Below are 15,291 nucleotides of genomic sequence, written 5' to 3'. Positions count from 1 at the left end.
TTTTGTCTGGCAGGTTGCTCCATGACAGGGAGCTGGACCTGTACGACGGGACCAGGCTGCTGCGGTGGGACAGATACCAGGCGCTGAAGGAACAGCTGCAGTTTAGCGACCAGCAGCTGCAAGAAAGGTGAGCACAGACTCAAACAGACAGGCTAGCAGCAGAGAAGGTGGATCCACTGGGTTATCAGTATTTTAGAAATCCTCTGGCAGCAAACGTCTAAAAGTGCTGTTCCTGTTCAACCTGCATCGTCTGTTAGTCCCAGAAATGACGTGAATCTACGGAGTTCAGACCAAACACTGTTTAAAGTGTGAAGGAATACAGAAAACAGGAGATAATTCTGACTAAATGTTTGCTTTTTTTAAAGGCCTAATCTGCCTAAAACTCCACCTGCTGCTCAAAAACCTCTGAAGGACTGTTTTACATTTTTAGATAATGTAGTTTTAATATGTTTGGGGTTTTTTTTTAAGTTATTGTTTATGTGTAATGTTCCCATTTTTTTTTGCCTGATGAAATGTCCTCACATTCACCTTGTGTGTGTTTGGTTCCTAAAAAGCCAGCCAGGCAGCAGGAAGGAGGTTTGTGGTGTCTGGCTTAGTTTAACACACTTCCACTTCCTTAATTCAGCCTCTCTCAGTTGATCTAAATGAATAGTGTAACAAACAAGTCAGTAAATGAATGAACTTCTGATTTTGAAGGCATTAATGAGTAAATCTCCTGTACATCTCCTTTTAGCAAATAGAAATAATTGTACACATTCTAACTAAAACAAGAGCTAAAATGCGCACAAGTAAATCGCTGTCTGATTTCAGACAGTGAGAAAAAGGTGGATGTGTTTTTTATTGGGTGTATGTAAACTTCTAGTTTTAGCTTTATATGTTGTGGCGAAAAGTAAATAATCAGTTTGTTAACATCCTTAAAAAGACTTAAATTCACACATAAAATTAAGGCATTAAAATGTCTTAAATACACATAGAAGTCAGTTGGTCTTCATTGTGTTAATCACAGGTCTTACATGTTGTGGCAGGTCTGTGACTCACGGCAGCTGAGGCTACCGCTAACTAGTTTCTAACATACCCTTGGTAGCTAGCTAGATTATTGTTAAGCAAGGCATTATGGGATTTTTGTGATGCTTGTTTGAACTACAGAAGGATTGCCTGTATTTATAGGTTTTTGTCTTAAATTTCATTCATGGTGCATTAAAAAAGGTTTTATACAATCGTAAGCGTGACTTGCTGAAACCTGCAGATACCCTGATGAATACATTTGAAACTCTCTCTTTGAATGTAATAAATTAATAAAAATAAGTGAAGTGCAAAAGTTACAGATAAGGGCAGTTAAAAATAAATAAAAAGATGGAAAAGCCAGGCACCTGAGCTAACATTATACTGGTAACTTAAGTTACAGAATTTTATGCACAAAACTCCTTTTTTTTTTTGTTTATATATAAGTTTACATATAAGACTTTGATACAGCATAGAATTGATTTCAATAACTGTTCTAATTGTTTATGCCGTCTTTGTTCCTCTTGTCAGTCACATAATGCAAACAGAATCTCTAGAAAAATTGGTTTCTGAATCGAATCGTGACGTTAAGAATCGGATTGGAGTCGTGAGGCACTTAAAGGCTGCCGCCTCCACTTCCTACCCTGATCACAGCCAGCGATGAGGGCGATGGTTAGCGGCCGCCTCGGCCTGCGGTGGCTGCAGAGTAAATATAAACGGCGTGGGCGTCTCTGTGGTTTGATGGAAATGGACTTTGCTGTCTTCTTGAATCAGAGGAGCTCATAGCCAGCTGTCACAAGTCGTCCTTTCAATTTGGACGTAAATTGGATGAGACACACACACGCGCACACACACACACACACACACAGACTCATTTAGAGTGGTGACCCTCCCTCCCACCTCCTCAGCTTGGACATGGCTGAACAGATGTTGGACAGTGTCCTCTGCCGCTCGTGTGCAGCTGTTACTCACTGTGTGTGTGTTTGTGTGTGTGTGTTTTCAGGTCCATTTTTCCCATCCACCCGTCGTTCCGGGTGCTGGCCCTGGCAGAGCCCCCCGTTGTGGGGCCCAGCAGCAGCAGCTCCAGCAGCAGCAGCAGCAGGGGCCAGCAGCAGTGGCTCGGCCCAGAGCTGCTCACCATGTTCCTCTACCACTCCGTCTCCCCTCTGGCTAAAGCAGAGGAGACGGGCCTCATACAGGGACTGGTGAGTCTCACACTAAAACTTTCTCATGTTCTTTCCGCGTGTCTGTTTTGTTTTTTTCCTCATCTGTCTGTCTGTCTGTCTGTCTGTCTGTCTCCGTCCTCAGGTCCCCGGTGTTCCAGAGGAAGCAGCGGAGCAGCTGCTGCACCTCACACACAGCCTCCGTCAGACCAACGACCCCACCGTGAGTCCGCCGCCGCCCATTATCGGCGACCCTCACCCCCCAACCTACCCCTCCGTGTCGTCACGGTAACCTGTAAGGTCTGTCTCTGCAGGCGCAGTCTCTAGCCTCGTCCCTGTCCACCAGACAGCTGCTGAGGATCTGCCGCCGCCTCTCCCAGTACCCTGATGAGAGCATCTCTCACGCTGTCAACAAGGCCTGTCTCTCCAGGTAGGCTACACACACACACACACACACACACACACACACACATCATGGCACCTAAAAAAAATGTAGGTTACTTGATGAAGAATCGGAAGAAACTTTCTGCTTTAAAAAGAGAAAGTTAAACAGCTTAGTCAGATCATTTGTTGAAATAATTTTGAAGTTTCTTCAAACAAACAGCAGTTAGTAATGATGTAGAGATAAAGATGAGCTTCAGTTACAGAAACGAGTTTTTCTTCTATTCTCTCTTCTTTCCTTCCTTCCTTTCTTCCTTACTTCTTTTGTTCCTTCCTTCTATCCTTCCTTTCCTTTTTCCCTTTTATGATTTCATATAATGTTGGAACAGGTGTTTTTTGAAAATGAGAATTTATTTTCTCATTGAGGCCTTGTCTTGTATAAATAAAAGGCCAAATAATAATAAGAAAAGTCTCAGAATAAAAGCCCATAAAGAAAATATTTTCCTCTTTTATTTTATTCCCATGCTGGGATCCAGTAGGCAAATTGTTCATGTGTGTTTTAGTCATGTTTCAGTTTGAATGAACTTTATCTTTTATGTATTTTGTGTTTCTAAATGTGTGTTTAGGTTCCTGCCCAGTCTGGCCCGGGCCTCTCTGGAGAAAACCCTCAGCAACTGCTCCATACAGGACACTGCAGATCCTGCTGGACAAACACGGGACCACAGCTGTGAGTCCCACCCACTGCTACCAGATCTCAAAAACTATTACTCATAACTAGAGGCGCACCAATTGCAGTTTTCTGACCGAAAAAAAGCCAATTTTGACCGAAATCCAAGTCAGGTGTTAGAAGGTCACAACACACCTTCAATGTGCCAGTCAAGGAAAACACTGAACATGAAACAATAGAAACTAGAGTAAGCTTCACATATGTGGTGCTCTCAAAGTACAAGGTACAAAATTTAGATCATTGCTCTTCAAACTACTAAGTCAACTAAACTAAAAAAAAAAAATCTGTTCTATTAGTTTTTTTATTTTCCACATTTTAAAACAAACTGAACTTGCTCTACAGACCTGTTCACAAAAATGAGGACAGGATTATTTTGCTTTTATAAAATCACAAAGTTTGAGGTCAGTTGAGGACAAACTAACAAAACAACTGAAGCCACCAAGAGTTTCCTGAGTTTTAGGTTCCTCTAGCATTGTTCATTGTCTTCCACATGTATTCTTTGACATGTTGGAGTTAAAATCAAGTTTTCATCCACTTTATTTCCATCTGCTGCTCAAGCACACAAGACTCAAACCCTTTTGCATTTCATCCCGTTAAAATCACAACTTAAAGTTGTCTTCACCCAAAAAGTAATAGAAACTTTTTGTAGCTGTAACCTGATGTGTGCACTAATTTTCTTAGACATCTTTTATTTCAGTTAATGTCAGTTGAAATATTAGAAAGATATTTACAGGAAAAAAAAATATTTCCATGTTCAACACTCATTTTACCAGCTGTATCCTTCATGGCTGTTCTCCGTCCACTTCCAGGTGTGGTCCAGGATGGCGTGTTGACCATCGGCAAAGTGTCCGCTCCCGTCTACAACCCCGACCATAAGATGAAGGTTCCAGACGTTCTCTTCTATGACAACCCTCAGGTACCGCAGCAGACATCAAGGCTGCTTCACTGTTAAAAATACACGATTTGTTGAACATTGATTGAATTTTTTGTGCCACTTTTCATGTCCCTAATTATGTGGATTTTGTAGACTGGGTCAGGATGAGGTTCTGTTGCCATGACATCACCATCTAGTTTTGTGGGGTTTTTTTTATATTTTTGGCGTCAGCTGATAATCTGTGGGTTACAGTTCGATGCTTTAAGAGTGATCAGATTATTATTAGCTGAATTTTTGAGAAATTAGTCCAGATTGCCATCTGTTGGAGCCTCTTCAAGCATTCAGCATGCTGAGCTGAGTGTCTTTTTATGGGCGTGGACAGAGAGTCTGCATAGAGTAGTAAGAGATGAAGAGGTTTTATTTGATTATTGTTAGAATTTAAAGTGTAACTAACCTCCAAATCAACTATTTTTTACTGATAAACTGGCTTAATAGGTTTACTAGAGTTTTGTTTTGTGCAAATTTTGACATTTTCAGGTAAATTTGTTTAGTTCTGCATTATTTTTGTTTAACCCCATCTCAGTTCTGGCCCTTTTAGTCAAACAGTTCCAAAACAGTTGAGCTGCAGAGCGTTGTTGCTATAAAAACTGAAGTCATTATCTTTGGACCTGAAGAAGAACTCAGTGAACAGATTCAGTCATTACAGATAGAAACTAGTGATCAGGTCTGAAATGTGGGTGTGGCGATGAACTCTGACCTCAACCTTCAGAGTCACATCAAGACCATCACAAAGTTGGCCTTCTCTCACCTGAAGAGCATGAGAGAAGTCATTCTAGGATTAAATGACTAATGTCCCAGCAAGCTCTAGAGAACAAAACTCAGAAAATTTGACATTAATCTCAGAAATGTCCCAGGGATAACTTGGAAATTTCTGAGTTTCAAAAATGACGTTTGGAAAAAAAGTCCAAAATTTTTTACTTTTAAAACTGTGAAATTCTCAAATTTTATCTGAAAACTTTCTGTGATTAATCTCACAGATTTTTCTAGAAAATTTTCAACTTTTCAAACTCAGAAATTTCCAATGTTTTTTCTAGAAAATTTCTGAGTTTTTTTCTAGTAAGTTTTTGACTTTTCAAACTCAAACATTTCCCTTTTTTCCCATAAAATATCTTGAGCATAATCTAAACATTTCAGCATAAAAAGTTTTTTCAGCCGAAGGTTTTTCCTTTTTTTCTGTCTACAATGGCCCTAATACGCCGTCATGACTGGCAATGATAGCGGTGAGGGGGTATTCCCAATCTTTTTATGATCTCTTTCATGTTCACATATGATCCATTGCTCGGTTGTGATCTCATGCTACTGGAGCTGCTTAAACCACCAAATCTATCAGCTCCCTATGACTAGAAGACAAAACCAGAATGTGTGGAGATGTATCCATCTCCACACATTCTGGTTTTTGTTTACTTCGTGTTCGGCGTTGCCCCGTGCAACCAGACCACAGGACACCAGAAACGGCGTCCAACACAGGGAGATAAAACTCGAGCCGCGCGTTGCCGTGCGACCCAGATTCATGCCCTGCTCCCGGTCTTCGCCCTGCCCCTTTTCTCCGTGTTGGAGGGTGAAAAAGCACAAGAAACGATGAGAGGAGAGAGGGTGCCCTACTTTTGCGGTGACCTAGCTTTCAGAGTTAGAAGCGTATTTATGAAAAGAAGAATAAGAGACACGGGCGGGTACACAAACCGGTCCGTTCTGAGCTCCTTCTCACATGTTGTGTTTGTCTTTTCAGCACATGATGGTGATGGAGGACATGTTGAAAGACTTTCTGTTGGGGGAACACCTCCTGTTGGTGGGGAACCAGGTGGGTAAAACACCCCGGCGTCATGTTGTCACGCACGCCGACGTTTTTAGGGACGAGGCTGCAGCATCAGGAATGAAAGCAGTACAAAAAACACAAACGGTCATCACTTCAACGGAGATTCCTGTGACAGATAGAAATTTTTTTTTCTAATTGTTGTGGAATTGTGCAGAAGCTTTCACTTCTTGTAGTGTTTTTTGTTTCATGTGTATTTCTAAAGCAATTTTAAAAGCAGATTTTCTTTCAAGTTGAAAACATGATTCTCAGATTTGCTCACAATGTTTGAGTTCTTCATTAAAATGAAGAACTCAAACATCTTGTAAAAGTAATATTCACAGCCGTTTGTTTCATTTGTGATACAGAAAAAGAGAAAATTTTCATCGTTGGCCATTGATTGGTTCTTTTTTTTTCATTTGCTCCAAGATGAGCAAATGGGTTAATGAAACAAACATGTTTTTGGGTTAAAAAGTGGTTAAAATGCGTTAAAAAAAATTGGAGTTTAGAAAAATAAAACGGGGAAAAAAGTGAAATTTGTAAAAAAGAAAAAAAGAAAATTTTGAAAATATGTTCATTTTTTTTCTTTCACACCATAATTACATGCATTTTGGGAAAATAAATGGTTACAATGGAAAAAATGGATTTCAAAAAATTAACAATAAAACGGAAATAGAAAAAAAAGTCAAATAGATTTCATAGAAACAAACAGCCGGGTGAGGGGAAATGTAGACCTCAAGTTATTGATTTGTTATATATTTTCATTCACATTATAATTATGAACTTTTTTGGTTAAAAATATGGGTAAATGGAAAAACTATAATTTAGAATAAAGAAAACGGATAAAAGTGGAAATTAGTTGAAAAGATTTTTGAAAAACAAACAGCAGTTTGTTTCATTTGTGGTACAGAATAACAGAAAATGTTGACCTCAATTGATTTAAACTTTTTTTTTTCATTCACACTAATTATGCACGTTTTGGGTTCATAAATGTAACTAAAAAGAGAAAAAAAAATGTAATTCAGAAAAAGTAAAACTGAAAAAGTGGAGTTGGGGGAAAATAATAAACATGGGGCTACGTAACGCTCAGCCACATCAGCAGGGTTAGCTGTTTCTGTCTGGAGCGTAATACAGGACACACGTCAGCTCTGCTTGACCGTGGAGGGAAGGGTTATGAAACAGGCTGTAGTCACCCTCCAACACTCACTGCCGGTAGAAGGACACATGTACCACCGCCTCCAGGTCCCAGAGTGTCCCCCACAGCTGTAGTGGGCAGGATTAGAGAGAAGTGACCGTGGTGTGATATCCTCCCCCCAGAGGAGCTCCGTACGTGAGAGCCGGAGAATCCATTTGCAACCCAGAGCGCACGAACACGCACCGGGGCAACGCTGAGACACTAAGAGCTGTCAAAGCGGCTCACCGGATCGGTGACGGACCGGCCCAGAGGTTCCGGAGCCTCCGCGGGAAGCCAGCGGGAGTTCCCCCTGTCCCGCTGTCAAAGCAAAGCACCGTCAAAACCGGGGGGACACCACAGGCTCTCCCCGGAACAGTCTGCGGTCAGCACACTGATGGCGGATCTCCTAAAAAGTTCCTCCACAGCTATGGCTGAGATTACGGCCTGTTTATGCCGCTGTCAGAGCAGAACAAATCATGAGGCTGCAGACCGCGGCCTGGTTTGTGGAGGGTTATTCTGTTTGTCACATGATATGTGGAAACAGGACAAGGTTGTACATGACTTTATGCTCTAAATTAGCCATCATGTTTTACTTAGCACAGGCTTGGTACAGTCTTGATTTACCTTATTGGAAATATAAATAAGTTGGAGGAAGAACACCTGATGGACGCGGCTGAACACTTCAAGACGTTCATCCTAAAGCAGAATGTCGACCCAAAACATCCAGCGCACACTTTTCATTCGTTTTGAAAGATTTTGAAAATTAAATGTAAAAATGTTCAGGTTTAACACATACTTTTAAAATGTACTGTACGGCAGTATTTCCCCACTCTGGTCCAGGTGCTGCCCCGCTTCAGCCCAGAGGGCAGCAAGAGGGTTGTTGTCACCAGCTGCTCATAAAGTAACTTGTAATCTAACTTAGTTACTTTCCAAATCAAGTAATCGGTAATCTAACAAAGTTACTTTTTCAAGGAGTAATCAGTGATCTCATTGAAGTTACTTTTTCAAAGTAACTGTGCCATCACTACTTGACGACCAGCACGGGGAACACTGCTGTCCAGCATCAGTAACCGTTTGTTGACATCCATGCTGTGGTCGACTGTGTGTCCACGGCGCCTGGAGCCAATCTGAGCTCATGTTGTCTTAATTTCTTTACATTGTTCTGATTTCTGTGTCTGCGTTCCTGTCCAGGGTGTCGGTAAGAACAAGATTGTAGATCGGTTCCTGCATCTTCTCAACAGACCCAGAGAGTACCTCCAGCTCCACAGGTGAGGGTCACCCAAAAAGGCTTCCCCTGGAAACATGCTTCAACTTGGGTTCCCTTTGCTGCCTAAAGCTGCAGAAGGAACTTATTTATCACCTTTGTCCTCTTTCTGTGGTGAACTTTAGATATATGAATCTATCATGATTAATATATCATATGATACATTCACCTGGCATATAAATCTATCAAATAACTTGATGGATTCAAGATATATGAACATTCAGATAATTTTAAAATAATAATAAAATAAAAAAAACCTGTAACTCAGGTCAAATTTGTTTGATTTAGTTGAGCTGATATGCATTTATTTCTGTTTGAATAATTTTTTTAAAAATATTTGTATATGGAAATTTCTCTTAATGTGTTTTTTCTAGCTTTTCTGTCATGAACAGTCGTTAATTAGTTATATTTTATAGTGCTGTCAATCCATTAATTATGGACATGTAAATATGCATGTTTTCAAAAATTAAGAAAAAGGTCTGTTGTTTCAAACCAAACATCTGCTTTCCAGGTTTTCATATTCAGGAAGGTTTCAGAGAAGCCATTTTGCTTGAAACGTAAATTTAGAAATGCTAATAATGACCTGATTATGCTTTAGTGGATAATCAGCTGCAGTTTGTACATATTTTCCAATGCCTACCTACTTACCTTGGTTTTATCCAAACATCCATCAGGTTGTTTTGTAAAATGAAATTTGCCACTGAACACACCAGTCTGACTTTCCTCTCTCATGTCTTCATTCGTGTTTGTGACTCTGCTTACTGCTGACCGCAGTACAAGACAGTGTAACGCGCTGCTGCGAACGAAGTAACCCTCCACAGGAGAAAATCAAAATAGATATTGCGATTAATCTGTACTATGTTAATAGTAAGGCGTTAAACGTTTTAGACTAATCACATCTGTTAATGTGTTAATGTTGACAGCTCTAACGTAGTGGCGATTAGCAAGGCTAGCATGAATATAACAGCAGCCTCCGGATGCACACCCCAGAGGTTGTGGAGCCATTACGTTGACTTTGAGATTTCCAAGAATCTGTCAAACTTTCCAAATCCACGATAGACGGAGGCTGAAAGCTCAAAGTTTCTGTTGCTAAAAAAAAAAACCCTCAACTGAATGTGGGTGTGCTTTCTTTTTCGCCACGCCAGTAGAAAACCAGCATTGGTGTTTGATCCATTGGAAGTAACAACATAATTTCTTTACGTCTCGATGAGCAAAAGTTCTTTTTGGAAAAAAAATTCCAACAAAAGATCAAAATCCCAAGAGAGTCCACAGCAAGTGAAGCAACGTCCGCTGACGACACATCCACATGCACACGCATTGGGCCAGTTTCTGCTCCTATGTGTGTACTTGGTCAAAGTCTTGTGAAAGTCAAAGTGGAGCTGAATATAAACCGTGTCCTGGTTAGCTGTTGTAGCAGCAGCTAATATTAGAGCAGGACAGAGGCAGGAGAAGCTGTGTGTGTGTGTGCGTGTGTGTGTGTGTGTGTGTGTGTGTGTGTGTGTGTGTGTGTGTGTGTGTGTGTGTGTGGGGTTGGGGAACTTGTGACTGAAAGTCTACAGAGATGTGGCTCAGAAAGCAGGAGAGTGGCTCCCTGCTAGGGAGGAAACTGGGACAGCCGACAGCCTGGTTCACAGAGCAAGACGGAGCGCTTTCAGAGGCGTGACGGTGGGAGGCATGACGCTAGACACTGGTGAATCACTGGCTGTTATAGTGTTCAGGTGGCCGATAGAAGTCAATGTTCATGGCCAGGCGATGCTCAGTCAACATTCTGTGTCTTCTAAACTGGAAGTGATGCTTCTTCGCTGTGCTATTGGGATTTATTGGAGCCTCGAGTGTTGATTCTCATTCCGCTTTTAGACAGCAAGGCCTAAAAATATTACTGACCAGCTTTCACTGCATCCTAACAGCCTCTCCTATTGAGCTGTTATTCCGTAAGAGGAAACAATGGACAAACAGAGTCTTTCAGACAAACAGCTGGAAGCTTGGATAAAAGTTAGAGGGCGAGTAAAAAAGACATTATGAAAGCACAAAAAGTTACATTACTGTTCATTTCCATCCATCTGTCTGTTTGTCACACGATTCCTGAGACATTCCCAAGACGGGAATACTGAACCGCCTCAGCTGATTTCTTCCCAGTTGGAGGTTTTTGCCCTTCTTATCTCATAACAAAAGCTGCTTTTCCATCACCGATGCGTGCAAAACTTTCTCAATATTCCTCTGATGTAGAAAAACACAATTATTTATCGCAGTGTTCCCATGAAATAAGAAATGCAATTAAAATCATGTGAATAAGTTTGTTCTCGTGATACGTCATTAAAAACCATGTTGCACCATCATCATCCTACCACTTCCTGTCAACATCTTCATGGTTTTCCCCAGTAGCAACATCCGGTTGTTGATCATGTGACTCGTGTGATGCAAAAAAAAGTGTTTCAGTTGCAGTTTTGCCAAAAATTCAAATTTCAATTTGGCTGAAAAACCACCTCATCCTAGCGCAAAAACTTTTTCAAAATTATTATTTTTTTTTCTAAATTGTTGTATTTCTATTGAGCAGATTTATTTTCGGAATATCAATTTGCACCTTTCTATGGTTAATGGTGTGACAAATAGTGGAGGCACAAGTAAAGCCTGGTGACCCACCAGGCTTATAATGAACTGGGGGAAACCCTGCCAGTCCATCTGCCCCGGTGTTCCACCTGAGCCTGTTCATTTCCTCCTCCAGGGACACAACCGTCCAGACGCTAACCATGCAGCCCTCTGTGCGGGATGGCATCATCACATACGAGGACTCCCCCCTGGTCAGTTTGAGAGACGCATGTTAACTCAGGAATCATTTTTCTGTTACTTCTTACCCCGAGCATGGATTAGCTTTGCTTTCTGTTGGCCGCAGAAGGTTAGTGAATGGTCGAAGTCAGGTGTTAGCCTTGTTTTCAGGTGAAGGCAGTGAAGCACGGCCACGTCCTTGTGATCGACGAGGCCGACAAAGCTCCCACTAACGTCACCTGCATCCTGAAAACTCTGGTGGAGAGCGGAGAGATGATCCTGGCTGACGGCCGCCGGATTGTCTCAGGTACGTTTGGAGGTGTTGGCGGACAAAGAAGCCAGAACTGACAGTTCCATATGAAGGAACAAAAGCCCCAAAAGTGGGAATCTTATGGTGGTAGAGAGAGAAGTCCTGAGTTTTGTGTTTATACATTTTTAAGCTAACAATGATACAATTATACCTCATGTATTTTTGTAATTCTCTGCTATTTTTGGTCATGCAACTCTTTTACGTTTTTTTCTTTGTAGATCCACGTGAAGCCAACGGGAGGGCCAACGTCATAGTGATGCACCCAGACTTCAGGATGCTAGTCCTGGCCAACAGGCCCGGCTTCCCGTTCCTTGGCAACGACTTTTTCGGAGCCTTAGGTATGCAAACGACATCATGGCTTCGGTAACTGTTGAGCCTTTTGACGTCACCTGATTAGTAGAAAGATTGTGTGTAACTTCAACGTGTTTTCCCGAGAGATGCATAAAAACAAAAGTAAAATGACAGGGTCACAGTCGCAATTGGTGACTGTACAATGTTTTTTTTAGGATGTACAGCACTTTGAAGTGCCTTGTAGCTGAAATGTGATGTACAAATACAGTTGAAATAAATGACTGAGCGGTCAGAATTTCTGTGTAAGCTGTTGAATGTTTTATAAGGCGACAACTAACAATTATTTAGTTGGATAAAAAACAATTGACACATTCTATAGAGTTTTCATTTACTCACTTAAACCTTTTCTAAATGCATTTAAAGAGGCAAATAAATATTTCAGTTCCCTTAATGAATGAGAAAATAAATGTTTTATTGCCTAAAATGTCATAAAATAACATTCCTTTAGTCAATTTTAACCAGGTGAATGGAAGAAAAATGCCACTTGAGGAGTTTTGGGTAAAAGACAAAGGTGTTTTTTAATCTTAAATTTTAAATGTGCATATATATTCTGTTCAGTTTTTACTACTCTGAATATGTTGTTTTTTCAGTAAACGGCCTCTTTTTGACTCTGTATACTCCAGTTAATGATCAATCAATGACTAAATTAGTTGACAATTCATCCAGTAATCAATTCGCTGTGCTTAAGCCGATTAATTGTTTCAGCCCTACTGCTTTCCGACGTAAAATGCTGTAAACGAACAGAGAAATCCCCTTGTGTGTGTTGAACAGGGGACATATTCAGCTGCCACGCTGTGGACAACCCAAAGCCCCAGGCGGAGCTGGCCATGCTGAAGCAGTACAGCCCCGACGTTCCCGAAGCCACGCTGCAGAAGCTGGTGGGCGCCTTCGGCGAGCTGAGGTCCATGGCCGACCAGGGCACCATCACCTACCCCTACTCCACCCGCGAGGTGGTCAACATCGTCAAGCACCTGCAGGTGGGAGGAGTCACACCTGTGAGCCAGTAGCCGGTTTTCCTCCTGATCGTTTAATGTCAGATGGCTTTCTGTGAATTATTCAGCGTGTTTTGTCCGCCTTCAGTCCTGCGGAGCAAGACGCTTTAATAATGCAGGAGAGGGACCTCACGACTCTGCCACACCGCGGAGGGAAGACTCTGTTCCCTTGCCCCCGCAGTCAATACTGAGAAAAACCCCTCACACACATGCACGGCGGAAAATATACTGTCGCACAATAAGGTGTGATGTCGGGGTTTCACACTATCCTGGTTATATAAGACAATCTCACACATAGGAGACACCTCACAGGATCATTTTTAGGTTTTGTTTTTCTCTGGAGGCATCCATAATGTTGAGAAACTCTAAGTATGTGGCCAGCTTTAGAAAACTTTTGCTGATTTTTCGCTCAGTAAGATAAACCTGCTCTTTGTCTTTGCTTTTGCTTTGGTCAAACAGAAATGGTCCCATGTTGCACCATCATCCTCCTACCACTTCCTGTCATCGTCTTCATGGTTTTCCCCAGTAGCAACATCCAGTTGTTGATCATGTGACTCGTGTGATGCGAAAAAAGTGTTTCAGTTGCAGTTTTGCCAAATATTCAAATTTCAATTCGGCTGAAAAACCACCTCATCCTAGTGCAAAAACTTTGTTTCAAAATTTTTTAATTTTTTGTTCTAAATTGACGTATTTCTGTTAAGCAGATTTATTTTCGGAATATCAATTTGCACCCTTCTATGGTTAGTGGTGTGACAAATAGTGGAGGCGCAAGTGAAGCCTGGTGACCCACCAGGCTTATAATGCACTGGGGGAAACCCTGCCAGTCCATCTGCCCCGGCTGGAGTTCACCAGGTCAGTCCATCTCTTAATAGACGGACTGACCTGGTGAACTCCAGACCTCCCTCCAGTATCACACCTTACAACAGTCAAGTAACTTCACAACTGTTGTTGCTGGATGAGAAGGAATAAACAGGGCGTCCGCATCATCCTTAAAATGAGTGACGACTTCCTGAAGGCGGAGTTTCAGAAAGAGCAGGTGTTTTTAAAGAGACAGAGGCCTAATTTCAACGCATTCAATTACACAGTTAAATGTCTTATATGTCATGCTTGATATATACAGCATTTTTGTTACAACTGAAGGTAACATAGTTACTTGATTGTGCTATAAAATGGCACTAAATGCCCCTTTGAGTCACATAAAGTATAGATCTGTGAGGTCCACCTGCTGTGTGGTTCAGCATTCATTGAGAATATATAAAAAAATAATCAGTTTCTTTAGAAATCCCTTATGTAGCTCTTCTGTTTCTATCTTGGACTGCTGAGTCTAGTCCAGCCCACAGAGACACACCCTTATGTCTCATTTCCCCACTGGCACCGTAGCTCAGTTATCCATCACCTCCGTTATTGATATCTGCTGGAGTTAGGGTGTAATTTAGTGGGAGTGAAAATGGCCTCCTTAGCAGCCACGGCTGCTGTTGGCTGTAATTACTGTTTCACCTTTTGTCATAATGATCCCTGCGTGGCAGCAGGCGGTCCCAGTCAATAGTCTGTAGTCCTTCAGACATTCATCTGCAACTCATCTGGATCCAGCTGATATTGATAGTGGAAAAATTTACTGCCCTGTTTAAACTGCCATGAATGTTGTCAGTAAACGTGGTTTGAATGTTAAATTGTCCCTTGGTGCTTATTACAGGTTATAATTCCCTTATGAAGTCTGTACTAAAGTGTATTTGGTCAGATCAAGACTAACACTGATTTGAAATGTCATACTAAGTCCCATTTAAAGCTGAAACTGTTGTTAGTTTACAGTCTGGTTTTAATCTTGCTCCCCCTCAACAATAGCAGGAACGTTGGGCTTTTATTGGTTTGTATGGTTTCACAGAAATGCAGCAATTTTGAAAAGCACAGATTAATTGCAGCAATTTAAATGATAATTTCTCACTCTCTCTCACTTCTCTGACAGCCTGAATCATTGAAAATAATCAAATTTGAATCAGCTTCTTACATTTCTGTTATTCCTCTGACCTCAATTTAAAGTAAAAAAAAAAAAAAGTAATAATAATAATAAAACATGAAAGGCTAACGTTATCCATTAGCACGACCTGGTAACGTTTAGGAAGGGTGTGTTCAATGACCCCCCAGAAAAAGTTTGCTTTCTCTATAATTGTTCTGGCTTTTGGTAGCTTTGTTGATTGCATCAGATGTTAGATTTTCTAAAAACAGTGAAGTAAACAATGAAAAATATTTCTTCCTTAAATGAATCCATTCGTTAAATGAAAGTTAATCTTTATTCTACTAATATTATGACTGTATTCTCCATAATTACTTCATCGTACAAATCATAAGGGATTATTAAAATAAGACACATTTTAAAAATGTTTTCTGTCATTTTTCAATTTCTTTTTTAAAAAAGAAAGCGAGAAAAAAAAACAATTAAAATC

At 41.0% G+C, this 15,291-nt stretch overlaps 1 protein-coding gene across 1 annotated transcript in view; it reads left to right on the top strand.

Annotated features, from left to right (window-relative positions):
• vwa8 (von Willebrand factor A domain containing 8) overlaps positions 1 to 15,291 on the top strand; it is a 68,536-nt gene that overhangs the window by 16,659 nt on the left and 36,586 nt on the right. The window contains exons 14-25 of the mRNA XM_014986764.2: positions 14 to 127; positions 2,006 to 2,207; positions 2,311 to 2,388; positions 2,480 to 2,595; positions 3,173 to 3,273; positions 4,083 to 4,189; positions 5,934 to 6,005; positions 8,362 to 8,438; positions 11,157 to 11,232; positions 11,369 to 11,504; positions 11,726 to 11,845; positions 12,630 to 12,835. Coding sequence (XP_014842250.2) covers positions 14 to 127; positions 2,006 to 2,207; positions 2,311 to 2,388; positions 2,480 to 2,595; positions 3,173 to 3,273; positions 4,083 to 4,189; positions 5,934 to 6,005; positions 8,362 to 8,438; positions 11,157 to 11,232; positions 11,369 to 11,504; positions 11,726 to 11,845; positions 12,630 to 12,835 — 1,405 coding nt within the window. The remainder of the gene's footprint in view (positions 1 to 13; positions 128 to 2,005; positions 2,208 to 2,310; positions 2,389 to 2,479; positions 2,596 to 3,172; positions 3,274 to 4,082; positions 4,190 to 5,933; positions 6,006 to 8,361; positions 8,439 to 11,156; positions 11,233 to 11,368; positions 11,505 to 11,725; positions 11,846 to 12,629; positions 12,836 to 15,291) is intronic.

Source organism: Poecilia mexicana, unplaced genomic scaffold (genome assembly GCF_051168715.1).
Source record: "Poecilia mexicana isolate PSO_F unplaced genomic scaffold, ASM5116871v1 scaffold_2, whole genome shotgun sequence".
Lineage (NCBI taxonomy): Eukaryota > Metazoa > Chordata > Actinopteri > Cyprinodontiformes > Poeciliidae > Poecilia > Poecilia mexicana.
This window is presented reverse-complemented; position numbering and strand designations above follow the sequence as displayed.